A 25,914-nucleotide genomic window follows, 5' to 3' on the forward strand; every position below is an offset into this window, starting at 1 on the left:
TTACGGTTCTTCTTAATCTACCTTGGAAGTCCGGCTGATTACAACCTCTACGTAGATTAAGGTATCAAATTTTTTGGGTTTTCTTAAATTATCTAGATACACTCGTGTTGGCAATTACCTTCTGGAAGACCCCAGGAGCCCGTGCTGTGAATTGCATAATACGTTGCAGCACTAGTTGGCTGCCCCTCGTCACTAATCGATCGAATGTATAATAGGAGTTTCGATTCAAGAAAAGATTTTGCATGATATTTTTGACACCTGAAGCCAATAAACCGCCATTTCCCTTTGTGAGGTGTGCTGGAAATGGCGGTTATTGATTTTATCTAATACAAAGGAAGCCATACTAGGATTAGGATGCTGGGGTCTGATAAGTATAAGAAGTATCAGAGAGATAGTCAAACTCTTTTGCCTCTTCGAATGATATTGGTCGCTTCTTATGTGCACTTGGATTGGAAAATGAGCTAATCCTTGCAATTTGTGAAGGTATGAATTGATGGCGACCTTGGCGCATGAACGAACATTGGCTGGTCAATAGTTTGTTGCAACTCTACTGAGTCAAAACTTCTAGTTTGAATATTTGATGTATTTGAGCGACCATCTATCGCGTGTTGGCGGACGGTCTCGCAAGCTACATCGTCTATTGGTCGCAACACTCTACATCGATTCGTTCTCTTTTTTAAGTCAGCGAGCCACTGAAACGTGGTGACCGCGCCTCTGCCGCTCTCAACTCGCCGAAGCGCCGATCTGGCTCTAGGGGCGAAGATCATAGATACGTAGTATTGTTTCTGAAAAGAACGCTAGAATCATTCATTTGCCATCAGATATGAAGGAGCCACTTATTAGCCCCGAAAAAGGAAGTTTGTTTCCTAGCTTCGACAGGAAGCATATGCTTGTTATTCAGACTGCAACCAAAGGTCAGAGGATCATGTTCCACACAGGGCCCCAAGTAGACTAAGGTATGTAATTGGATTGGCAAACGAAAAAAAGGTCAGTGCCCCATTGACCAAGGTCGACCTCGAGGGATGGAGGAGAAGTATTAAACCAGCATATGTTTGCTGCAGACCCGAGAGATCTACCAGAATAGCAGAGTTTCCTTCTTTCGCGTTCCGTCGTCATTCCTTTATTTAACCCGGGTGGGGTATTCCGAAACCAAAATGGCTGGGTTTGTACAGGCTATTGGTATTATCAACGGACTTCTTGGTATTGTCCAATTCGGAATCAACAACTTTGAAAGTCAACCTCCACCAGGGTCGACTATCAAGTTTGCTATAGGTCTTGATAGCCAAAGTGGTCTTACGAATGCCGGTGGTGACCTACCTGATGTGTGAGTATTGCCGTGTCACCCCATCTTTCCCATAGTCGGACTCTTCTAATACCTCACTGCGTTCTTCTATTTCGAGACTGAAATACTAATTCTTAATTCATAGTCGCATATGGAATCTTTATGGAAAGTTTGTCGGCATGACAGATGACCCCGGCTCCGTAGGTGACGGGGATATCGGACAAGTCTATGTCTCGCACGAAAATCAAGGCGTGTACTCCCTCATGTCGGCAAACGACGATGCCATATGTATTGCCTGGGCATCAACAACATGGAGCGCGGAACGCGGGGGAAACAAGTACGCTGTGTCCGGTGACTTCGGCCGTGAGTGCGGTGGTACATGGTACCATAGTGGAATGTTCCCTTATGACAACTCCCAGTATCAACCAGATTGCTTCTGGATCGATGCCAACGGCGATCAGCCCAACACTGGATTTCAAGTACGATGGCCCTCTTACGCTGGCGTAAAGTTCAACGAGAGCAGCAAAGATCCGGGAAAATTCTGCAACGGTATCGATTTCGGTCTACGCACGGAGAAGGACCCTAGTTCCATTACTTACTACACGAATCCAACCAAACGCGAGACCCCAAGCACTCCGAAACGTGTTTCTTGGGCAGCGTCCCGCCTCGTGGTTAGTGATTCAGCGTCCCATTCGGCGAAGAGACTATGTGAATCGGAAACATCTATGGGCCCAGACTTTGCTCACATTGACGAACAACTCTTCTGTGATATGGGCACCAAGACACTCTACTCATTTTGCAACAATGGGAAGAAGACTGATTGCTTCAATATGGATACCCAGAAGCTTGCTACTGCCCAAGGTACACGTATCAGTGCCAGCACTCGGTCACCATATAGTACTGTGGTTGACTGGAGAAAGGGCGGTAAAGCGTAAGTTATTATACATAGTAGGATGGTGTTAGTTACAGTGCTAGGAAAGAATATGTTGTTATAGGTTAGATCGTGTATGTATAGCATATACAACAGGGCCAGGCTAGTGTTAAATAATGGAATTACCTAATGGTGAATCCACCATCAATCCTAAGGTCTGCACCATTTATCATTCCACTCGAATCCTGGACACAGCAACACATTAGAATGTGTCCATTCAACAAGTAATGCTAAAGGGTCACATACCTGTGCAAGAAATAGAACGCCATCGGCCACTTCTTCTGGCTGCGCGAACCTGCCCGTTGGTATAGTTTTCAGAAATGCCTCTCTGACTGACTGTTCTCCCCATGCCTTCTTGCCGAGATCTGTCCATGCCACTGTCGGCGACACAGTATTTGATGTAATACCACGGTCCGCCCACTCGGAAGCCATGCTTCGGGTGAGCCCGAGAAGTGCGGCCTTGGATGCACAGTATGCTCCATGCCGATGCAGAGCGGCATGCGCCGCCTGTGACGCTATACTGATAATTCGTCCTGGTGGTGGCGGAGTGGATAGATCAGCAGTTGTCACGGCCGAGAAGTAGAGACGTGCAAAGGCTTGAGAGCAGAGCATTGGTCCCAGAACGTTGGTCGTCAGATGTTTCATGGTCTCTGCCGGCGGTGTTAGCTCCATATCGCTCAGCGATACGTATCCCGCAGTGTTGATTAGGATGCTCGGGAACGCTGGCTCTGAGGTATTAGATTGTTCAATTTTAGAAACTTTCTCAATTGAATTGAAAACCGATTGTACGGAGTCCGGTGACGTGATGTCGCATTCATACATGCGAATCTTGCTCTGATCGGACACTCCATATCGAGTCTCAAGTAGCTCGTTGCGACGCGCAGCTTCAAATGGGGCATAAAGAATGGCAAGCTGGGCGCCGTTTTGCATCAACTTCTTGCCTGTGATAGATCCAAGACCTCCTATCAGAATTAACTAATTAGCAGCTCATTTTCTCCGCAACAAAGATGCCCCGCTTTGTACCTAAGCCACCAGGAAGGATGGCCAGCCTCCGTGCAAAGGCCATTTTTTATATCCTATGGCGATCCTCAAATGTCGCATAAATTAAGTCTCAATCGGTAGCTCCATAGATATGTCACCTTGAAAAAAAATGTAAAATAACCCCCGAACAGCAAGCGTTGTCGCTTCATTTCAGTCATTTGATCCAAAATATAAGCTAACTACAACAAGTAGAGATCGACTAGTCGTCATCCAAATGCAACAATTTTTGATTCATGATTCATGTATTGCATATCAGTTTGAAGCAAAATGTAATAGCTTATCAGTCAAAGGCATAGGAGTTGGCTACAACAGTTTTAGCATTTCTAAATAGAGACTCCATTCAATCAAATATATCAAAAGTAGAGAACATTGCGATATGTATTTTCTGATTGACCTAGGTGTTTGATTAGATTCATTATTTCTCTGACATATGATTTATACCGAATTTCTGCCAATAACCTGGCCGGGGTTTTTGCGTCTGGGGTACTCGCATTTTATATTTTGGGTGGTAAATGAAGAGGAGACGTGGGCGTAAAGAAGGAAGCTCATACGGAGTGGATGATTAGTAATAAAGATTAAGTATTTATTCTAAGTTTAAAAAATATAATAAATGGCTTCCCTGTTATAATAATCTATGGTCGAATTCAAGTAATTGATTAATAGCTTTTGGCGGGTCTGTTACTGGCAAACGACGCTTGTACATTTGGAAAGCAGGAGGGAGGACGAGGCCTCAATGGCGTCCATGAAGCCCCCCAATCGCCCTGCCCAGAGAGACGACTTGTGAGGGAAAGATATATATTTAGGCACCAAATGGGGAAGGCGAAGATGGCTTACAGAGGTCAGATCCCTATAAAGGTACTAAGCGCTCGCACCCATGACTGCGATAGCAAGAGGCTTAGTACGGTCGTAAAAACCGAATACATGTATTAAATGAATCCAAGTAATGAATTTGGTCATTATATAACCAACCCTGCACAGTTGTCTGGATAATAATTGACTGGGCAACGAACTTGTTACAGCTGGGAAGTTATGCTGTGAAACAGGGTACATGCTGGTTGAAACCAACATAACAGTTTCCAATTCAGTTACAAACTGAGAATTTTTCATGATTAGTATACTGGATTTCATGGATTATGTTTATATTTTCGATAGGTGTCAGGTTATGATTGCAAAGATGTAAAAGTATTTAATTTCCAATTGCTGATGGATCTGTAAGTTCTACCAACGTAGACCAGCCAATCTAGTCCAACTCCAGATCGGCGGTCAAACAAAGAGCTACATATATTAATACAGAATGAACAACTTAGAGGCTGCAAGATTTCTAGCAAGCGTGGATTTCATGTAGTACAATACTCACGACGCTAGCATAAGACAAAGAACCTTCTTATTTTTATAGATCTGTATGATCCTCAGCAGTCTTGTTTCTTCCCATCGTTGGCACGAGAGAGATAGAGCATCGCCATTGACAAAAAATCAGCAGCCATGTCCAAACCGCTCAGTGTCTACTATCCAACCCATGATTACAGGTTACCAGACCTAGATCTGCTGTCGCTGATCATTGGTAGAGAACTACAAAGTCGCTTTCTGTGAGCTATGTACTAATTAGAGCATCTAGAATCCTCTGAAGCGCTATCCGACGAAGACATGATTTTGCGTGCGGAGGCCGATATTCCAGATAATTCGGTAAACAAGGCCCAGGCACGCAAACACATCAAGCAAATTGCCTACCAGCTACGCCACTGCTATGAGGTCTGTGCGAATGGTCCGCGAAGGACGTTGTGTGAATCTCGTCTGGCCAAATCTGGCTTTCCATTATTTTCCATGCAGTGATCGTGGCATGAGGCGTCTAGTCAGCCCGGAATTATCTCGCCAAATCAAGCACAGCTAGAGCAAGCTCATCATCGAACGTTGAGAGTAAAGGTGTAGTTTTGAAGTCAGTTAAAGAGTACGGCGTGCGTTGAGCGAGTAATGGTCTTGGAGAGTAAGAACCATAAATGCCTGCTCGAGAGTGTTAAAGGAGAGTTTATTGTCAAAGGCTCTTTAGTGTGCAAATGTAGCCGGGCATGGCCACAGGCACCAATCCATCCATCACGTAGAAGAGAATGCTGTCTATGGACAGTAGGCCATTGCTGAGAGCCATTATTGCCCATCCAGTTTTAGGACACAGTGTGGTGGCAGTGAATAATACTCTGCGGCAACCACCCAAGTCGAAGAATTTAGAAATGTAAATATCAATTGATCCAACATTTGAAATGTAGGCAAGAACAGGCCGCAGGCGGTGACGGTTCTGCCGGCAGAGCGCTGACCGCCAAGCTGCCAGGACGCCCATCTCTTTCTCTTCCTTCTGATTGTGCTCCCTTCAGCGCAGAACGGCGCTCTTGGATGCGCTGTTGGGATGAGCCTGTCACATTGCTTCCCACTGTCCGACCGCTGGAGAAGCATGGGTAACTTGTAAGTCAAGTCATTAGCCACGTCAACCCCCTTGAGCTAATCGTGTTCGTTTCAGGCGGCGAGAACGACTGGAGCAAAGAGTGTGTGCGATTTGTTGAATTGATGAATCCAAACCGCCCTAGAGCATGCAGCCCGATCCTTTGAGTTGGACCAGTTTGCCGCGGTACCCATGCTTAATCTAAGTCCTATCGGGCCAGCGGCCACCCCGTCACCGCTTACGTTTGACCTTGTAATGGAAGGCCAGCCATCGTCACGACACAGCCGCCTTCTCAACCTTCCGGTGGAAATACTCTCAGCTATCCTCGGTTATATGGAGGGAGACAAGGCGGTATTGGTTGTCCTGGCGAAAATCAATTCAGATTGTCGTCGGTTAGCACGATCTTGCCAGTTTCACAGCGTTGTTTTCGACTTAACAGTCGGCAGGCCTCCTCTATCCTCCGCGAAGCGAATGAGCGGCTTTGATCAGCCAATCACCTAACACGTCGACCGTCATTGGGTGTGTGCATTCATTGCATAAAAGTAAACGATTACGATGGTGATGGCGATAAACTCAGGGGTTTATTTCAGGCACACGAAGATGGGCATGGCTTTGATATGGAATTAAACTCGGTCATCGCGCTCGCGGAGAATCATATAGAGACTATGTCGGCGAGACGATATTCTCTATGTGACCTTTCCTCAATTATGATGCTCCCACACTGCCGCACCTTGATGAGTTTCGTTGGGATAAGTACGGACATGATGACTACTATTTCTGGATAGCTTGGAATCTTCCTCAATAAAACACCTCAACTTCCGTAGTTCGTTTGATTTCGCATTTCAAACACGCCATACCTCTTCTTGGCCACCAGAGGCTTGGACATTAGAGTTTATCATATAGGCGATTTCCACAAGGAACAAAATCGAAACGTGTTGTCCTTTTGGAGCACTTTCTTCAAGGCTTGCGCTTCCACTCTCCGAGGTCTCAAGGTTCGATTTAGCCCGTCGTTACATGATGCTGAGGAGTTATCAATTTCATTTTCCACAGAGTTTCACCTTCTGCAATTTCTCCAAATCGAGGCAGTCCGAGAAGCTAAGCAGACTCGCTTTGCGGAGTCTTCTGGGAAGCAAACGCCTGTCTACTCTTGTGATGGAGTTCAATGACTCTACTACAATAGAATGCATTCGTTGGATGGGGTATCTTAAATCACTAGAAACTGCCGTTTGTCACGACAGCAGTATACCTGCCGAGGCATCGCCAGCATATGGTGAAGCACGCCGAAAGGTACGCTACGGTTTTCGAGAATCTCGAATACATTTATCTTGACAAACTTCCCTTCACCTTTCACCGGGACCCGGATGGGATGGATGGGACTAAGACGGGCGACCCGAAAAGTCGTGAGTTATGTTATGTCACTGGAGACATGATCCCTATGTTTGAAATTTGGGAGGATAGAGAAACCCAGTGAACCTATTTGGTTCTAAGATGATTACTGGGACGTCAATTGTTTTTAACACACCCGTAAAACCATTTGGACTTTGAAGAGGTCACGTGTGATCAGCGACAATGATTTTTCTATGTTGATACTGGACCTGATAAATCCTCAGCTTCTTCATATTACTATTCCCTCTAATTGGGAATTTTACAGAATCCGATTCGCGTATCTATTTATCATACTGATCGTGGAGATCGGACCTCTCGGGTGACAACTACTTATATCGATCTGTCAGGACAAGGTATAAACATAAAATCTCAATTCCGGTATTGATATGGCTCGGATGTACATTGAACAAATATACCTAGAAACCGTGTAGTGAGATATAATAAGGCCGTTCTGGCTGGTTGAATACGAGAGGAATCGATGAAGGCAATGTGATGTTATCATCCTCCATCCCACCACCCGATAGATGATACACCGGGTTTTGAATTAATGCCGTAGAATAAACCAAACAACCCGCCATACCGCACACCATATTTGAATAAAATCAATCGATGGATTCACAATCGTGGCATTCTTGCAGTTAGCCCTATTAAACTATAACTTGAGTGGACCATTACATCAAATCACATCGATGTAGAACACCACACCTGATTGGCAGATGCATCGTATCATGTGCCGGGTGAATATCGCGGGATCATGAGATAATTGGAGCAGCGGGAAATTGGTTCGCGTGGCCTGGTCAGGCACAGGCAATACACGAATAGTCGAAAAGGTAGGAAATACGCACTGATTGCGCGGCCGCGCAGCGCCACCTGCTGAATCCCCCTCTCACTGTTGCCGGCAGACGCCATGGCGTGCGGGTTGGGTTAAGCTTTTTTTCGAAGTATCACGCTCCACTGCTACCTTGTAATCACCGACTGTCCTGCACTAGATATACTTAAGGCCTAATCACTGATTAGCCTTGCTCAGGTGGGTCGTATTCAGGCAGTTTGAATGAGTTTAATCAGTGCGTCGAGAGTCATGCAGACATGTCATTCGCTCTGTCTTGTTATCAACTACAGATAAAATGTAGATATTTTCATGCTATTGGACGGTCCTTGATGATCCTTCTCTTTCTTTATATTCATTAGCTTACAGTTTACTGTTCTCATGTTGAATCCGCAGCTTTGTTAGTTGCGTCCACAAAATTAGCAGAATAAATTAAGAAAAATAAGGGGCATCTATAAAATCAAGCTAGAAAAAACTTCCACTGTAGGCGAGAGTGTCACTTTCCTGACTAGGCATTGCGCCTTGATTATTGGTTTAAGCCACAATATGCCCAGCGGTTTGGGTCTTATTGTCCGCAATCATACTTTACCATCGGCTAGTTAAATGTTTTCATCCTTAGTTCATGCAGACACAGAGTTGATGAATCAAGGTATTGGTGACAATGCAGCCTCAATGGCGTTCTCATATCAACCGCGTGGCTGTTATCAGTGATATCCTGACCGAAATTTGAAATTCCGTCATTTGATGCTTCTCAAATCATGACACCTTCGCAATGTGGCTGCCGTGGAATGTAACACTCCGTACGGAATGGAGTTCACGGTAACACGTCGTGGAATGTAGTCTTCTGATCGTTTCTAGTATCATATTCCTCTGCGGGGCCTACCATAAGTACCCCGAAGATCCTTCTGAATTTTCAACTTGCTCTTGCCAAGCTTCACTCTCCTTAAACCCATTTGCTAGGTCTTTGACAGATCGATCCACTCCCTTGACCCATACAACCTTACCTTTAAATGTAAATATTCTATACCAATCGCATAACGTTGAAGTAAACATCATGCATCTTTCAACCCTTCTCGTTAATCTTGGAATCACGGCATCGGCTGTCTTAGCTGCACCTCATACGCTCCATTCACGAGCCCCAGGTGGAGAGGTTGCTGTCTATTGGGGTCAGAATGGTGGCGGGACCATCGAAAACAACGATTTATCCGCTTACTGTACATCTAGCTCTGGAATCGACATCCTCATTCTAGCGTTTCTGTACGAGTACGGTAATGGGAATGAGATTGCCTCAGGCACAATCGGCCAATCATGCTATATCTCGCCAGCAGGCGAGCCGCAAAACTGTGATGCCCTTGCTTCTGCCATCGAGACTTGTAAATCAAAGGGCATCAAAATTATCCTTTCCCTTGGCGGTGCTGATGGTGCGTACTCGCTCCAGTCAGAGACCGAAGCTCAGACCCTTGGTCAAAACCTCTGGGCGGCCTACGGCAATGTAGCCAATGGCAGTGTGCCTCGTCCATTCGGAACTACCTTTGTCGACGGTTGGGACTTCGATATTGAGGCCAATAGCGGCAACCAGTACTACCAGTATATGATATCAACTCTGCGTTCCAACTTTGCGTCGGACCCTAGCCACACCTATTATATTACAGGTGCTCCTCAATGTGTCATTCCGGAGCCCAATATGGAAGAAATAATCACCAATGCCACCTTCGACTACCTCTGGGTCCAGTTTTATAACAATCCTAGTTGTTCCAACCCCAACCCAATCAATTACAACGCTTGGGTAAATCTGATTTCGGGAGGGCCCTCGGCAAATGCCAAAATATTTATTGGAGTGCCGGCATCTACAACAGGGGCGACTGGTACTACAAGTGGGGAGGCGTACTACTTCGAACCCAGTGCATTAGCAACATTGGTTGGTGAGTATGACACCAACGCCCACTGGGGTGGTATTATGATGTGGAGTGCTGGATTCTCCGATGCCAATGTCAATAATGGATGTACATACGCCCAGGAGGCCAAGAGTATTTTGAACAGTGGCTCGCCATGTTCAGGTTCTGGCCCAGGTACATCTACGACTACGATTACGACTGCGACTTCAACAACAACAGCTACAAAGACGGCGACGACAACCTCATCAGCGACTTCGACAGCGACAGGGACACCAGTAGCTCAGTGGGGTCAGGTAAGCTATTCCCTTATTGTTAGTACGAACGAATTATCTGACAGAACAAAGTGTGGTGGTGAAGGATACACGGGATCTACAGTTTGCGCATCTCCTTATAAGTGCGTTGAGGAAAGCGTATGGTGGTCCTCTTGTCAATAGGATCAGTGACCACGCTTCACATTTACTTTGGAGTATTCTGAAATCACTCGTTGAAAAGACCAAACAAGCAGTACCGTTTGGTATATTATACTTCTTATTTTGACTTTCGTTAACGGAACGGTATTGTATTTTCTTCTTGTACATAAGTAGGATTTGAGTTTCAATCAGCGCCGATCCCCAAAGGTGGATCAAAGTCTGCATTTGTGAAAATTGGCCGATCAAGTTGACACTTTTATCAATTTAACACTTTTTGACCACCACAAGCAGTGGATTTTAAAACAAGATCTCAACCGTAAATTTATCTAACAAATGTAAAGTTTACGGAAAGGCTAGCGACTCCAACTCAACAAAAGCTAATTTAGCGCATTCGTCAAGCATTGCTACTCTCCTACTTGGTACACATATTTGACTCCTTTTGCTTCTCCTCTTTGCAACTTTTGCAATCCAGTCCTTACACCATTTAATCCCCCAGGGATAATCTCGTAAGGATGTCCCTCAAACTCTCCAGTTGATAGCATTCTGGAGACATACCTGTAAAACACGTACGCAAATTCAGTGTCCCCACGTACCGTTTCTGGGTCTGCAGGCTGTCTTGGCGAATTCGGTAGAAATGCTCCTGTGTGAGCGGTGCCAACCAAACTAAAGCTGATACGCACGTTGGAAGGAATGTCCAGTTCGTCATACTTCTCTATTCCCTGAAAAACGGACACGGTTCCTCCTGGAGACATAACCTGTGATAGAGGGACCCATGACTTATTTTCACTGAAACAATCTAGCGCGTGATACACATTTAGTCCCTTTAGGGCTGCTTTGATAGCCGCCTTCAACTTATCGGGACCTTGTCGATAGTCAATAACAGTATCCCCTTTGGATTCGTCTAGAAATTTCGTCACATAGCTAGCAGAGCTTCCAGCAATTGCAATTATCGGGTGTATGTTTGCATGTCGGGCCAGCTTCACAGCAAACGTCCCTAGTGCAGATGAGGCACCGTAGATGATCAATGGTAATGGTGGTTCGTTAGAACTTCGCTTCATCCAAGGTGCAGGCAGTTCCTGGCGGCGAAACAACGGCAAAGCGGCTGCCATTGATGTCAATGGAATGGTGGCTGCACTCTCAAAGCTGACGCCTTTCGGTATAAGGAATGTCGTGGCTGCCGGTACCAACGCGTACTCAGCATATGCCCCTCCTGGAGTCAGCATGGGGTGGAATGCAGCAACACGGTCACCGATTTTAAATTCGTTTGTCAATGCTACATGGTTCCCCATAGCATGCACGTAGCCCGCGACATCGTCGCCGCTGTTGACTGAAATTCCCCGCACATAAAGATGTTTGAAGTCTGATAAGGTTAGCCTTTCTGGTCCTTATCAATTTGTTAGACTCTTACCCTTAGGATTACTGCTCGCGATTATGACTTGAATAAGGATTTGGTCATCCCCTGGTGATGGGATTTCTACATCGACAATCTCAGTAGATACCAAAGGTTTGGTAGGGGAGACAACGACTTGTTTCATCGCGGCCTGTCAATGTTATGCTTTTCGTATTTAGTGGACGCTTGATGATGACTCCAAAGGCTGGAATACATACCGCAGACTGGTCCTCTCGCAAGGATTTATAGTTTTAGGGCAGACCCGGTTTCCACATCCTTCCAGGGATGATGTAGTCAGTTTATCATATATGAAATGCTTAATAAGTAATTCGCATGCCTCCCACTCGGCCTCCATTGCGTAATCCGCATACCGGATGCAGCTTGCTCGATCTATACTTTATACTCGATACAAATTTCCCACTTATGCGGGAGATTGCATGTTTGGGATAAAATAATGTAATTAGTAAGAGTTATTTCTAAAGTTAGGTCTCAAAACATGCAACCAATAATTAGACGCGGGTGCGGCTGCTCTCCGTGAGAGCCACTACACTCCGATTTGTTGTTTTTTATTGAAATGAGAAGACAAGAGAAAAAATTAACTTGTAAAGTTTCCCCAAATAGTGTTGAACTTTCACATATACCAGACCAATGAAATTGTTCGCAATATGTACATATGTAACCAAGGACTCTTCCTTAAGGCTAGAGATAAGTGACTTTTCTCAAACGGCATATCTACCCGAGAAAAAAATAAGAAATTTCTTATGCTTATTGATCAATATAAGAACGTCTTGATCTTTTATTAACCTTTTTCAGACAATGAAACGGTTGAATGATGATAATTGAGTGTAGATTTCTTTTGGTTCTTTAGCGTCGATAATTTCCAGCACAATTTCTTGAATAGAAAATGATTAGATACTCGAGTCTACAAATATCAAACCGTCTTCAAACTTGTAAATAGATAGAAATCTGGATAATCATCTGGTAGTACTATGAAACGCTTTTCTTTTCCACTACGAGGCCAAAAGAGTGACCGAGATTGAGCGCGGTCCTGGATATGGACGCCGATGGGGTAAGCCCATTTATGACAATGTTTGTCTTTTGATTCTCACAATGGCATTTTCCCGGCAATTGTTCAATTTTCTTTCGTTGTTCCCTTCTTTTGATGTTCGGGTGTGTTCAGGTGTTATAAGGTTGTCTGTTCATATATCGACATTCTAGCAAAACTTATCCCTGCAACTCCAAACATCAACGAATTGGGGAATATTTGTGACAAACTTAGCGCAAGTTGAGCTCCATATACGCCGCCGCTGTTCAGATTTTGACGTGCTCAATCTCATTTAGGAAACGCTGGTTATTAGTGGCATCGCGACTCAGAGCCAAACGGTCAAATGCCTCCTGAAGTCGCCCCTAGACGTCGAAGACCTCCCCCCATCCCAGCCCAACTTCTAGTAAGAGTGACAAATCCGCGGCTTCGTCAGATATTACAAGTTAGCGTTATGTTTTTTGCGCCTACAGATCATAATTCTGTCTCTGGGCCCTGGCAAGTTCATCACGTGCCTCCCCCACCAGAAGACCATGTGTATCTCTTCACCGCAGTTCTCGATCTTTTAGATGAAGATGGGTACGAAGAAACGTGGGCTGAATATTTTATTGGTGAACCTGCATCTTCTCATCCCCATATAAACTTAAGGCATGCCAGCGGCAGAGATTTGAATTTGGTCATCACGGTTCCAGGGACCTACAGGTTGACTGTTTCCGTCACATTGGACACAACTGTTCCCAATTTCAGCAACGGCGACATGACTGGTGAATTTATATTTCATGTGGGAGCACCTTTGAATCGGGATTCCTCAGAGGCGGTGGCCCACATAGGCTTTCATACATCTCAATGTTCACCATGACCCTCCTTAACTTGGCTAATTAGAAAGTTAATTGGGCCTCACCGCATATGCATATACTTATACTCAGCAAAAACGAATAAGCATACACTTTATAACTCCCGTAACAGATGCTCCCAACTGATGATGCTTCTTTGGAAAAGAAAAGTTTTCAGTTGTCACAATACTGCCCTATTCACTTCTTGCGACTTTCAAGTTCACGGAAGCTATAGACGATCGACTCCTACAGTGTTTTCCATTCAAATTGAAAGATCCTGTTGATATTGCGATTTACTAATATCTTTTCTTTTTCTTTTACGGCTCATTATCTAGCCCAGCTGTCCTTCAAGACTTTTCAGTTTTTGAAGCACCATTGACACTAGCGCTTTTTGGTAGACCTATGCCCACTGCAGCAGTAACCCCAGCATCGACAGGCAGAATGGCTCCGGTGATCCACCTTGCATGTGGCCCTGCCAGAAATACAACGGCACAAGCTGCATCCCATCCAGTACCTTCAGTCCCAAGTAAGCTTCGCTGTTTTCTTGCTTCCCTAGCCTCCTCTGTCATCCCCCCGGCATACATCATAGGCGTGTAGAGCATCTATTTGTTTAGTTGATCATTGATTAGAATTAATTCCGTTGAAGTAAAATGTAGATTCTTACTCCAGGACAAACACAGTTAATGCGGATTCCATCCTCAGCATGATGAGCTGCCATTGCACGGGTCATATTGACAATTGCGCCTTTACTCGTAGGATATAGCAAATGCGGCGTACCACCTTTGAGCCCCGCAACACTTCCCATATTGACAATAGAGCCTTTTATCTCGCATTCATTCTTCTGCATTTCTGGTACAGCGTATTTCGTCATTAGAACCATACTTGAGACGTTAATTTCAAGTCCTTTCGCCCACTGTTCCATGTCAACCTCCACTGCTGTACCTGGTGCGCCGCCGACTCCGACGTTATTGACCAGGATATCTAAGTGACCGAACTTATCAACCGTGGTATCGACAACAGATTGGCAATCTAATGCTGATGTAACATCTGCCTGAACAACAATAACATCACCACGCCCATGCTCGGACTTGATCAGGCTAGCGGTTTTTTGCGCCCATTCAAGATTCTGATCAACGCAGACAACGTTACACCCATCACTAGCGAGAAGAATGGAAATTGCCCGTCCGTTGCCTATACCATCACCGGCGCACCCAGCGCCTGTGACGATGGCAACTTTCCCCGCTAATGAACGGGAGGGGGAATAGAAACATTGGTCGATGACATGGGGTGGAGGTAGCTCGATTTCTTGAATACCATTCGCGAATCGATCATGCAATAACAGCCAGGTATTCTCTTTTCTGGAAATAGACTAATACCTTCGTGGTTGATATAATGATCGCTGTAAAGTTTGAGTTGAGTTTGCCAGGTCGGCCGGTTGAATGTTCTTAGCCGAAACCGAGGTTTATGATTCACCCACTGGTCGCAAATTCTAGGTGGCCAACATTGAATATTTGATTGATTCACGACATGTACTGACTGCGATTCAAAAGAATCTCATCAAGGTATTAACATTCCGGACGATTTACTAGCCCACACCAGACTTTTCGCTCCTCTTTACAGATTCTGGAAATAGGAATATTTTCGGTAATATTTATTGTTGATCAAGGAGGTATTATTTGAAAGGGTGTGCATATAGAGTCTCCAAGATGGCTCACCTTAATTGATACTGGAACTAAGTGTCGATTTACATTAGCTCACATGTTTCTCTGGGACATAAATCTAAATTAGAATCAATCATCAATCTATCAATTCAGGCTAGATAATATGAGGAGTACATCTTGTCCATCGGCCGATATACATTGCAATTAGAAATTGACAGGTAAATTATAGAAGGATGAACTCAATATTCATTGACTACAAATTGTCCCGTCGCAGCTGGATTTGTCAAGGCCCATTTAATACCCTCTTCCATGATCCGGTCATAATCTTTGCTCGCAGATAACGAGTTGTCAAAACGTCTAAACCCATGGGGAACGCCCTTGAAGACGTTGATGTTTGTAGGTACCCTGTTACATGTAGGTGTGGTGTTAGTATGGATATAGCTGACCGTGCAAGTGTTCTTACCCGTTTTCTGTCAGTAGCTTTGCATACAGAAATCCATCATCTCGCAAAGGATCATATCCTGCTAGACCAAATGTCGTAGGTGGCAGATATTTCGCTTCTTCAGCGGTCAACAGTCCCGGACTGAATCTTCTGTCATTAGGATCCGGATTCTCAACCTTTAGGAGTTTATTGAAGAAATTGATAGTCTTCACGCTAAGAAGAGGGGCCTCTGCATTTTGCTGGTAGGATGAGAGACTGGGCTCTTTTATTTGTTTTATTTGAGATTCCCAGAAGGCCTCGTAGACTAGAACTGGAATCATCAAGACTTGGCCTAAAATCCTAGGTTTGGGTGAAAGCTCCAATTCTGATCGCAATGCTGACTGCACAACTGAAGTACTCAACATTCCACCTGCAGAAACTCCACCTATTACTAATTTGTCGAGGTTGCCGTGAAACAGCGAAGAATTCTTGCATAGCCAAACCAAAGCATCTTCAGTGTCGTTCCACGCGGTCGGATATGGGTGCTCTGGAGTATGTCGGTAATTAACGTTGAGAACTACGGTCTCCGCATTAATGGCGAGCTTGGAGCAGGTTACATCCTCCGTCTTGATCGTACCGAAAAGAAAACCGCCTCCATGGAGGTGTAGGTAGATGGGTAATGTTTCGTTCCTAGGACGCGCCGATGGCCGATAAACCCGAGCTTCCAATTGCTGGCCATCGCGTGTCGGAATCGAGTAATCTTGTAGTAAAACCTTTGACGAGAGCTCTTTCATCCCAGCTTCCGCGGCGGTCTCTCGAGCGCCATTGGTAACCTCTTTTAATTGCTCGATGGTCAGATCTGTGGGTGGAGGTGGTAGGGTTGCAGCTAGACGCACCCATTCCTCGCTGGGAATGCCATATTTGCTGAAATCGCACATTTTTCGTCTATAGTTCTAGTAGTTACCGTGGGAAGTGTTGTAATATGCAACTGAATTTTAGTTATGAGCTGTTCTATAGTTCTATATTGTCTTCTCTAAAATATATATACATGGTTACTTGGAGGGGTAGGCAACGCTGCGGGGCGTCCGGCTAACATCGCGAAATGATCGAATAGGATGGCGCATTATGGCGGCCTTTATTCCTTAGTAGCCTCGGCTGATTTGGTGAGTGAAGTTTTGGTCGAATGGATTACTCCGGGGGTTGGGCCAAGGAGACATAGATACTCCTTGCAAATATCCAGAACAACCGCTTATACATGATATCAACTGATATGCCACCTCTTTGGAAGATGTTTCCTCATTTGATCAGAACCACGAGTACCAATCAATTAGTTTTTGTTTGTCAACCGCAAAATGTCACTAGTAAATCGGAAAACCCCCGCTTCCGATACTGCCCTTCGGGAGATAAGACCAACTTTTGATTCTGTTCCTCGCATGTCTAGCAAGTCTATAAGAATTGTAGTACAGCATGGACAATAGCTGTTGTTGTTGTTGCATTCATATTTATACTCCGTTTTTTTAGCAGCATTCTTTATCCACCACTATGCCAAGACTCTCACAAGCTAAATATAGAAATGTGCTATCTTCACATTATACTGTAGTAAGTCTAGTTGAAATATCATTTAATCGTACTTTCCGCATACCATCCACGTCAACATTAGAAAGTGACCACTAAGAAAAAAGCCTTCGAAAAATCTTAGCAATAACCACGTATTGCTAGGCATAAAATAAAATAGGGATGTTAGATATTAAGAATTTTATTTTACACCATCCGAATCTCTTATTATACATAGTAACTGATTTAATCTCGATCTGTATTCCTCTGGATGGCTAGTCTTAAGTAAATTAGATATAGTGAGGTCTGTAAGGTTTAAACATATGCATCTTTGTATATAGCTGTGGTTAGGGGCCTAGTCTAGCAGACAGCTCTTCGGACGCACTAGGTGGCCTGCTATTCGACTACCAGGCCCCCAACATGGACAATATGCACTGCCATTCTCAAGGAATCAATGTTAATAGAAACACTCCGTATTATGCAACATAAGTACTATATTAAAGATGACTAGGGATCTTGACATCCACATTGAATCTCTTTGCGCCCACGGTTTCCAGATTCCAAGTTATATTCACATCTGAAACCGTCCACCCCGCTTCAATCCAGCAACTATTTGATCAGCGGAACCCTTCCTTTAGACCAGCTCAAACCTAAACCCCGAGAAATTTCCAACGCCAGGTCAAACAACCATTCATAATCCCCGGTGATAAAACCCAATTCTCTTCTAATACCAAGAATGTAGTTCCGCGAGGACGTAAGTAGGGGCTTCCCCCCACAGATGACACAAGCTAGTGAACATTCCTATGCCAGGACTACCATCTGCATAAACGTACTCCCAGCTAGCGCCTGTATAATAGTTGTTCTATATCAGCATTTTTGGCCAATAGACGTCTAACTGATGTTTTAAGACATGTGTGACGGCATCTGCAGTCGCATTTAATTGTTTGTTGGAGAGGAAGAGCGATTCGAGAAGAGACCCCTGCACGTCAGGTGACAGCTGCGTTATGGGACTGTTACTGACCGTTGACGAGTATTTATACTGGCCATTACTTGACTGCTATTGTCAATTCCTGCCCGAATAGTAAAAGCAGTTGCAAGAACTGATGCCTCTTCAACAGCACCAAGTGCTGTTGAATAGGCACCGAGGCTTAGATTCCACGACTAGCTATTTATGCAGTACTCAAACTTTCATACAAACCCGTATAATGAGTTGCTATCATAGTATCCTCCAGCACTTTTGAAAGTGTAATAAGCTGCTTCAAACTAGTGGCAAATAGGGCTGTGAACCAGGAGGCAAACGAGTTGGCGAGTAGGCCGGTGGCAACATCAAGATAGGTTGAAACAATAGCCTCCACTAGCTGTTTTATCCCACTGTAATAATTAGATAGGAAGGCAATGCCATTCGTTAAAGTAAAATAGTCACTGATAATTAGGAGAAAGAATAGCTGATAGTCTGTTTCGCCATATTAGGACGGATAATAGACTGACTGATACTGCTGTGTGGATCCCATATAATCTTGTATTGAGACTGTTCCTGCTGCAGGCCCCGAAGTGAATTGGTATTTGAATGTAAAATTGCTCATACTTCGAATGAAATCATATCGACCCGTACTAGCGGCGAGCTCCCTAGCAGTGCGCGCGTAATCTCCCATCCATATCTCCCGATCCCTCTTGCTCCATCTAAGCATACTACCTCAGCATTAGAACCAGAAAGATATTCTCGAAGTATATCTAGTGAGGTGAGCGAATTCGTATACAGGATATCCCCATTCTGTCCAATAACTTGAACATCATTGAAATATGCCGACTGGTCTGTGGAAAGGCCAAATCCCCACGAGCCAGTCGTTATGTTGTTCGTCCCCCAAGCCCTAGTTCACATATAGCTGTAGAGTCGTTTAAACTCATATGAAATATGCATGTCGAGCCGTAATTCTCACCTTCCAATTGAGCCCATTGCACGGAGATATTCGTTTCATATAATCATTAATATGTAAATCCATGAGTATTACTTTGACTTTTTCATTGTCGATGAGATCTCTGCGAAGTGGTAGGGATCTTAATTCAAAAAATCCATTCACGAGACGTCTCAAATTATGTAGTAAATAACAGGGAAATTCGTCTGCAGTTTTTGACATAATGCCTTGATCAAAGATCTTGACAAACCTATAAAATCCTCAATTAATCAGAGCCACTTGGCATCCATGTAGACACTTTAGACATCCTTGACTCACTTCCTCCTGATAATCTCCGATAAACTATTATCATTTTTTTTTTCATTCGTAACTTGTTTGAAATATAAACCAGTCACATTCGTAACATATAAACATTGAGGCGATGCTTTTAATACTGTTTCCTGGATATCTAAAGTTTACAGAGAGAAATGCGCAAGTACAACACACAGATGTTACGAAATTTGGGGAGCACTCCGACGTACTTTCCCGTTCAAAAAATATAATATATCGTAGAAGTAGCATGCAGGTGTGTTATTTACGAACCTAGGTCACGTATAGTGTGTTGGAATCGCATATTATCAAAAAAAGGTAGGTGATCTTCAAGCGTACTACAGAGCGGTGTGCAATCTTTCTATCCTCTATCATTATTAAACTCGGGTGGCGCAATCGTAACGCACTGAATAGAGAAACGCTGATTAAAGACGTTTCCTGAAAAGTTGAGTGGGAAGTCACTTGCGATTAACTCCAAATAATCCCATAAAATATTTATATAAATTGTCTAGAGTCTATACGTAATGAAGTGGAGGTCCCAAAAACAGCAGTTATCAACAAGGGTATCCATTATATCCCATGGATGATCTCATCTGTCGGGTACCACCTATTCAACATTGGCACCGTTTCAATAGCGGAAGGTAATCCATAAGTATCACTGACTGAAAAGACACTACTATTGGGGTTGCAGATTATCTATCTGTATACATATGCCCTGTGCATAATCTTTGACGAAGTGACGATACTTCTTTTTGTTCAAAAAGCAATATCCGTGGATCCTCATTTGCTTGGTGATTAGTTCAGGTGAATCCCAGCTGTGAGACCTATTTCCAACTGGATGACCGAAGCGAAAAAAGATTAGTCGTTTCAAATCCGTCTCGATGGCGACAAAATCGAGAATAACAAAGACAATACTGTTAACCAGGGCGTCTCTCCTTCGGCGCTCCATAACTTACCAGAGAGCCAACATTCAGATCACTTCAATATAGTATGTCGAATGGCCATTTCGAGAAGTAGAGCCCTAATTTACGTGGTGCACTTCAAACCATTAAAGTACTCCACTGTTGGTTGAGTCGATAGATCTTCGATGATTATTGAAACGATTAAGTATGGACTCTATGGAGATGGATACATAGTTAAGGGCCAGTTTTTCCCCACACAACTTAGAGAGTTGTAGCAATGCGGTTCGCAATTGGCCTAGCAAGGTGACATCGGATCAATACAGCAGATAATAACTGTGTGGAACACATTAACTATGTCCCTCCAGTTTCAATCCAGTAATATTTCTGCGCTCAGTCTCCAGTGGCCAGGCCATTGTTCAAGGTGTGTGGATAACAATTTACGTAGATCCCAACATTCCCCATGTGTGACTGGGATGTTCCGTAGCATATGCCCATTATCCCCTTCAAACACCACATGTAGCGACCCTTGTTTTTCCAGGTTCTCACTTTGCGCTTCTTTTATCTCTATCAATAAAAGCCTTCTATGAATTGCGACGTATTATTTGATGCTATTTATGAGCTTTGTGGCGTCGCTACTTCTCTAGGCAGTTTAGTTGGATCGCTAGTTAGAAACGCGTCGAAGCCTCCGGCTTGTCACAACCCCTGGGGCCGTTTCATCTAGTGCAGCCTTGCAACTCATCGGTTTCTCTTGGGATTGACTACTTCGACCCGTTTCTTCGGAAATTGACTCTCAACCACTTTATAGCTTGCCAGAATGAGACAGCCACTAGCTATACATAGTACTTTAAATGGCATGCATATAATATACCTACACGTCCGGACAGCATCATACATGCCGGATCATTGTGGCTTGCGGCAACAATAACAAGCTTTGCCACGGCAGCCACATGGCCCATCCTGCCGGGTGCCTGCGAAAGTATGTACATGTGTAGTCTGGCAATAATAATAATAATGGCCGGCCCCGTGTGAGGCGTTTCTGGTGCAACCATATCCGTCATCACACATGCCAACATTGGTCACTCTACTGTCGATCGTTTCGATCAGCAGCCGTCGCACAGATAACGTTGCAACCCTGCCATTGGTGAACCGTGTCAATCCAGGCACACTCAACTCTTTGGGATCTTTGACCTTCCCTTCTGAAATCACAAGCATTAGTCATGACTTGATGTGGACGTTAATTGTGATTGGTCGCTCCAAGAATATAATCTGAGCGATACCCGCCCGTGTTTGGAGAGCCCGCGCTAGCCCAGGCATGTTGCATTCCTGTCAGCAGTAGACACATCTGACAATAGTAGTGAACAGATGAGTCGACAGGGAATAGTAACATTTGATCGACCCCAACCTAAGACCGCTGGTCACTTATTTGAGCCCCTATGCCTATGAACCACCCGTTATGCGTTCGCAGTCATTGCTACTACAACCCGTGATAGCTAGTTACCGTACCATCACCCCATGATATCTAGGTGTAACCAAAATCAGCATGCTGTTATAGCAATTCGAGATCTGACATGGAATGCCCCAGGCCCCGCATGACGTTTCTAATTACCGCGTAGTAGCCCGTAAGCCCTGATATGTGATTATAATAATCCCCCGTCGCTTCTACTCGCTTTCCATTTCATTTTCAATTTCTCTACGCTAAGCAAGCACTCATCCAGATCCTAGACGGATCGTTTCTCTCCTTGACACCATTACTATCTTTCACTGTATATATCACTCCTTTACATCAACATGCATACTCTTTCTGCATTGGCCGGACTCGGCCTCTTGGCCAGCTCAGCCCTGGCCAGCCCAGTGAGCCTTCATGCTCGCAACTCTTCCTCGACTGCCCAGAGCGTCGTCTACTGGGGCCAGAACGGCGGTGGCACCATCGAAAACAACGATCTCGCTGCATACTGTAATGGCACTTCTGGTATCGACGTTCTTGTGCTCGGTTTCCTTTACCAATATGGAAATGGAAACACTGTTCCCGGAGGTGGGATTGGACAGTCTTGCACTATAGAATCCGGCAAGGGCCAAAACTGTGACAGCTTGGCTGCCGCTATTCCCAAATGTCAAGCTAAGGGCATCAAGGTTATCTTGTCACTTGGTGGCGCCGCAGGTGGATACTCCCTCTCATCTTCTTCAGAGGCAAGCCAAATTGGTCAGTATTTGTGGGATGCATATGGTGGGTCAGGAAACGGAACTGTTGAGCGACCACTTGGTAATGTTGTTGTCGACGGCTTTGACTTTGATATCGAGAACCCCCACGGCGCCGAATATTACCCAGACCTCATCTCAACCCTTCGCTCCAACTTCGCAAAGGATACCAGCAAGACCTACTACGTCACCAGTGCTCCTCAGTGCCCGCTCCCTGAACCCAACATGGGTGCCATCATCCAGAATGCCAAGTTCGACAAGATCTGGATCCAGTTTTACAACAACAACAACTACACTTACCCTTGTGCTCTCGGAATCAACGGCGATGCTGCCTTCAACTGGAACGACTGGGTTTCTTTCACTGCCAACAGCTCCTCCAAGGGTGCTGAGCTCTACGTTGGTGTTCCTGCCTCTGACCTGGGTGCAAATGGTACCCCTACTGGATCCGTTTACTACGCCACCCCCGATCAACTCGCTACAATTGTTTCAGGCATCAAGGGCGACGCTTCGTTCGGTGGTGTGATGATGTGGAGTGCCGGCTTCTCTGACGCCAACGTCAACAACGGCTGCACTTATGCTCAAGAAGTCTCCAGCATTCTTAAGACTGGGAAGCCTTGCTAAACGCATTAGCCAATATTTTGTATTTTGAGCCCCAACTCTAAACTGTACATACAAAGGGATGAGTTGCTAAGTAGTGGCTGGAAAGACGTCCTTGATGGATGATTCTCGCCACTACTCTTTTATGTCTTGGTCTTTTAGCTTCCTAACAGGTGCTTCAATGAACACACAATAAGAGAATGATATTAGAATGACTTCAATGCTTCATAACCAATGAAACTCCCCCCTACTCCACATAACAAATATTGTAATGTAAGTATTCCTCGTCAACAATAGGAATATGAATCCGCTGATACGTGAAGTATGAACCGGGCCAGATTCTGGTTCGTTCGTCGAACTAGCCAATAATAATAGACACCATTAACATCAATAGGGACTCTAAATGATGGTATTTTCCTTTGAGCTCATGTTTCTTCGATAAGCCTCTGAAAGTCGGCCATAGCTCCTCTTAAGTCCTTCCACTTTGTCGGCATATGTAGATCTCTCTTCCTTATCTACAATCGCCGCAAGCAGCTCTGCAAAACTGAGTGCAACCAGCCTGCTACTGCGCAATTTATACTGCGGTCTAACCTGACTTACTAGACCATCCAAACTTGCCTGTCTAGCAACCTCTCCTTCGCGCACATTGAACACGTCGTTGAAAATATCCAGATCCCCATGGCACTCAAACACGTTGTGCGTTTCCTCGTATGTATACATGTAGATAAAATTATCAAATCCACTCCATAGAATCGCCGACAAACAAAGCGAACATGGTTCATGGGTTGTCAGGAACAGACAGTTCTTCACGTCGGGCCTTTTGTCCACGGGGATTTCGAAGAATTGTTTTAACGTCCAGGTTTCTCCGTGCCAGAGTGGAGATCCGCGTTCCTGGTTCGTGTCTGCATATACAACACTCAAATCCGATTTAAGTAGGATCGCGGCACCGAAGAGTTTGGAGCCCGCCGCAACTGCTGCTTCAGACAGTGGATGGATATCCTTTTCGATGCATGTACATAAGGCATCTAGCAACTTTGTTGGGGAGTGGAGTGTTAGTGCATCTGTCATGGTCGAATGTGCTGTCCTTTCACAGGTTATATTCTATGATATGATAACTGATGTTGTTTTGACGTCGCGTGCCGAGTGGTGTGTTTTTAGTTTCTTGTCGGTGTGACGGTGTCTAGTTATGGTGTTGCCCTTTTGGTGATTCTTTGTCTCTAGTAATCTTGGGAAATATCTAATACTTATACATATCCAGCTCTTCCATCTTGTCCCTGTTACTAATATGTGTTATCAGGTACGGGTTTTCCTATCGTCTCGGCCGAGGATCGGAGGTGCCCGATGAATGTAATCGGAACCATCCGTAAAGTACAGCCTGTAAGATTAAGTGAATCAGATATATATTATCATCAAATATATTGATGCGTCATGTTCTTTGTGGCAACGGCCATTGGTAAAGAATCATTTATTTGATTAATCAATTCTGTCGCTTGATTGTAAGGCGGCACTAATGGTTTGGAGTAGACGCTGAAAATATTCATGTTCGGATTAATTGCTTATCTATGTCATGGCTGGCGGTATTGGTGATGTTTGACATTGGCCCATCAATGGATACCTGTATTTGTATGTAAAGGCCACCAGTCATAATATATCAACAAACTACATCAGTATATATGTAGGCATATAAAAAGACTTGAATATTCGCGTATATATTAAATATATCTCCATTTATATTTATTTCATGGATCGAATGACTATTAGATCGTTTGATTCAGTAGGGTTAATCGACATATGTATGCGGGGGCAAATAGGGTGGTATGCTACTAAGGCTGTCCCAACTGCTCATAAATAGCATATAGTGCATTCATTGCTAAGCATAATTAATAAATCAACTTTTATGCAAGCTCATTCTTTGCAATCAGGAAAAACCAGAGTAAAAAACTCCAATTTGGTGGATTATAATATAAATACATCCGGGAATAGGTAACTTATTACACAAAGTTTGATATTCCAGGTGGAAAGAGACTAAGACAGCATGAAAGAAAGTGAGACAATCGATAAAAGAAAATAGGGAAGGAAGGAGGCTGCAACCTCTGCCATCGAAAGATGATAGCTAGACTTGCCTAGATAGCCGAGTAGAATGTCCGGAAAATGTAAATTCAAGCGAATTGACCAGGAATAATTGCTTCGAACACTGATTGCTTGCCTATAGAATAATTTTATTGCAACATTTGCTTTACAGTCACAGTTTTCATAGGACTCATGCTACTAATGTAACCTGCTTATGCATGTCGTCAATTACGGTGGAGCTATAATGCTTAGACGGGTTCATTGGGACAAATTTTCGAGGAGCTTTACACCCAGAGTGGACGGCCTACTCCACTAGGAGCCGGCCGATATCGATCTTGGTCTTTTTGTGTGATCAGGTAGATCACATGATGGACTAATAGTCCCTCTGCAGGCTAAAGATTAATGCTCTTGACAGCGGCTCGTGATATCTCATACCCATACCGCTGTACTGTATATTCTCCCATATGATCCGTTGGCTCAGACTTTGTCATATTGAGGCGAACTGAACTGCAGTCACCCGTAGTGAATAGATGGAAGCGTGATTTTCCACTTCGAGTATCTTATTCAAAGAACAAGCCCATAGTATGAACTGTGACTCTGATCGCGCTCACTTCAACTCATATTCAGCCGGAAAAGGGTTGCGAGATGACATTTTTTGCTCAAAAGCCAAGAGAAATTGGATTAATTTTTAATAACTTTGTATTTAATCTAACAAAGAGAAGGGAAATTCGATTGAGAGTTCGTAACATTATAATGGATTATCAAAAGAGTTTTCTAGCGATTGATGTTGGTGGTCAAATGCCCTGTTAAATGTAGAAACGATTGTA

The 25,914-nt window shown here is 44.3% G+C and overlaps 10 protein-coding genes across 10 annotated transcripts; 5 read left to right on the forward strand and 5 right to left on the reverse strand.

Annotated features, from left to right (window-relative positions):
- Positions 1-1,154: 1,154 nt before the first annotated feature.
- BGW36DRAFT_306760 (uncharacterized protein) lies at positions 1,155-2,217 on the forward strand (the record flags this gene model as incomplete). The annotated part of the gene is made up of 2 exons (XM_046212179.1): positions 1,155-1,324; positions 1,428-2,217. 2 exons carry the CDS (start codon positions 1,155-1,157, stop codon positions 2,215-2,217), a joined length of 960 nt encoding a protein of 319 aa, XP_046066909.1.
- A 118-nt stretch (positions 2,218-2,335) lies between these two features.
- Positions 2,336-3,345, reverse strand: BGW36DRAFT_465592 (short chain dehydrogenase/ reductase; the record flags this gene model as incomplete). Its single annotated transcript, XM_046222307.1, has 3 exons — positions 3,237-3,345; positions 2,460-3,175; positions 2,336-2,398 (listed from the first exon to the last, which is right to left on the reverse strand). Exons 1-3 carry the CDS (start codon positions 3,277-3,279, stop codon positions 2,336-2,338), a joined length of 822 nt encoding a protein of 273 aa, XP_046066910.1. The 5' UTR covers positions 3,280-3,345.
- A 1,391-nt stretch (positions 3,346-4,736) lies between these two features.
- On the forward strand, positions 4,737-6,183 carry BGW36DRAFT_432506 (uncharacterized protein; the record flags this gene model as incomplete). Its single annotated transcript, XM_046221144.1, has 5 exons — positions 4,737-4,815; positions 4,870-5,003; positions 5,575-5,705; positions 5,761-5,785; positions 5,860-6,183. The coding sequence occupies 5 exons, from the start codon at positions 4,737-4,739 to the stop codon at positions 6,181-6,183; spliced, it is 693 nt and encodes a 230-aa protein (XP_046066911.1).
- A 2,765-nt stretch (positions 6,184-8,948) lies between these two features.
- Positions 8,949-10,223, forward strand: BGW36DRAFT_465594 (putative endochitinase precursor; the record flags this gene model as incomplete). The annotated part of the gene is made up of 2 exons (XM_046222308.1): positions 8,949-10,082; positions 10,134-10,223. The coding sequence occupies 2 exons, from the start codon at positions 8,949-8,951 to the stop codon at positions 10,221-10,223; spliced, it is 1,224 nt and encodes a 407-aa protein (XP_046066912.1).
- Positions 10,224-10,603: 380 nt separating this feature from the next.
- Positions 10,604-11,845, reverse strand: BGW36DRAFT_350215 (putative quinone oxidoreductase; the record flags this gene model as incomplete). Its single annotated transcript, XM_046213314.1, has 3 exons — positions 11,808-11,845; positions 11,608-11,754; positions 10,604-11,559 (listed from the first exon to the last, which is right to left on the reverse strand). The coding sequence occupies exons 2-3, from the start codon at positions 11,732-11,734 to the stop codon at positions 10,604-10,606; spliced, it is 1,083 nt and encodes a 360-aa protein (XP_046066913.1). The 5' UTR covers positions 11,735-11,754; positions 11,808-11,845.
- A 1,132-nt stretch (positions 11,846-12,977) lies between these two features.
- BGW36DRAFT_364284 (uncharacterized protein) lies at positions 12,978-13,490 on the forward strand (the record flags this gene model as incomplete). Its single annotated transcript, XM_046214542.1, has 1 exon — positions 12,978-13,490. The coding sequence occupies one exon, from the start codon at positions 12,978-12,980 to the stop codon at positions 13,488-13,490; it is 513 nt and encodes a 170-aa protein (XP_046066914.1).
- Positions 13,491-13,811: 321 nt separating this feature from the next.
- Positions 13,812-15,262, reverse strand: BGW36DRAFT_401096 (uncharacterized protein; the record flags this gene model as incomplete). The annotated part of the gene is made up of 3 exons (XM_046218706.1): positions 13,812-14,066; positions 14,129-14,706; positions 15,223-15,262. The coding sequence occupies 3 exons, from the start codon at positions 15,260-15,262 to the stop codon at positions 13,812-13,814; spliced, it is 873 nt and encodes a 290-aa protein (XP_046066915.1).
- On the reverse strand, positions 15,257-16,563 carry BGW36DRAFT_350222 (putative lipase). The gene is made up of 2 exons (XM_046213315.1): positions 15,589-16,563; positions 15,257-15,530 (listed from the first exon to the last, which is right to left on the reverse strand). Exons 1-2 carry the CDS (start codon positions 16,482-16,484, stop codon positions 15,365-15,367), a joined length of 1,062 nt encoding a protein of 353 aa, XP_046066916.1. The 5' UTR covers positions 16,485-16,563; the 3' UTR covers positions 15,257-15,364.
- Positions 16,564-22,012: 5,449 nt separating this feature from the next.
- Positions 22,013-23,041, forward strand: BGW36DRAFT_305959 (putative chitinase; the record flags this gene model as incomplete). The annotated part of the gene is made up of 1 exon (XM_046212110.1): positions 22,013-23,041. The coding sequence occupies one exon, from the start codon at positions 22,013-22,015 to the stop codon at positions 23,039-23,041; it is 1,029 nt and encodes a 342-aa protein (XP_046066917.1).
- Positions 23,042-23,088: 47 nt separating this feature from the next.
- Positions 23,089-24,237, reverse strand: BGW36DRAFT_389224 (cytidine deaminase-like protein). The gene has a single exon (XM_046217315.1). The coding sequence runs from the start codon at positions 24,083-24,085 to the stop codon at positions 23,417-23,419; it is 669 nt and encodes a 222-aa protein (XP_046066918.1). The 5' UTR covers positions 24,086-24,237; the 3' UTR covers positions 23,089-23,416.
- Between the last annotated feature and the right edge of the window lie 1,677 nt (positions 24,238-25,914).

This window comes from Talaromyces proteolyticus (genome assembly GCF_021365285.1).
Source record: "Talaromyces proteolyticus strain PMI_201 chromosome Unknown BGW36scaffold_13, whole genome shotgun sequence".
In the NCBI taxonomy this organism is placed as follows: Eukaryota; Fungi; Ascomycota; class Eurotiomycetes; order Eurotiales; family Trichocomaceae; genus Talaromyces; species Talaromyces proteolyticus.

Excerpts from the sequence above, each read along its gene's own strand:
- BGW36DRAFT_350222 (XM_046213315.1), bottom strand. The coding sequence starts at position 16,484 with ATGTGCGATTTCAGCAAATATGGCATTCCCAGCGAGGAATGGGTGCGT. Across the intron at positions 15,531-15,588 it reads AAGCTACTGACAGAAAACGG|GGTACCTACAAACATCAACG; the intron begins GTAAGAACACTT and ends TACATGTAACAG.
- BGW36DRAFT_389224 (XM_046217315.1), bottom strand. The coding sequence starts at position 24,085 with ATGACAGATGCACTAACACTCCACTCCCCAACAAAGTTGCTAGATGCC.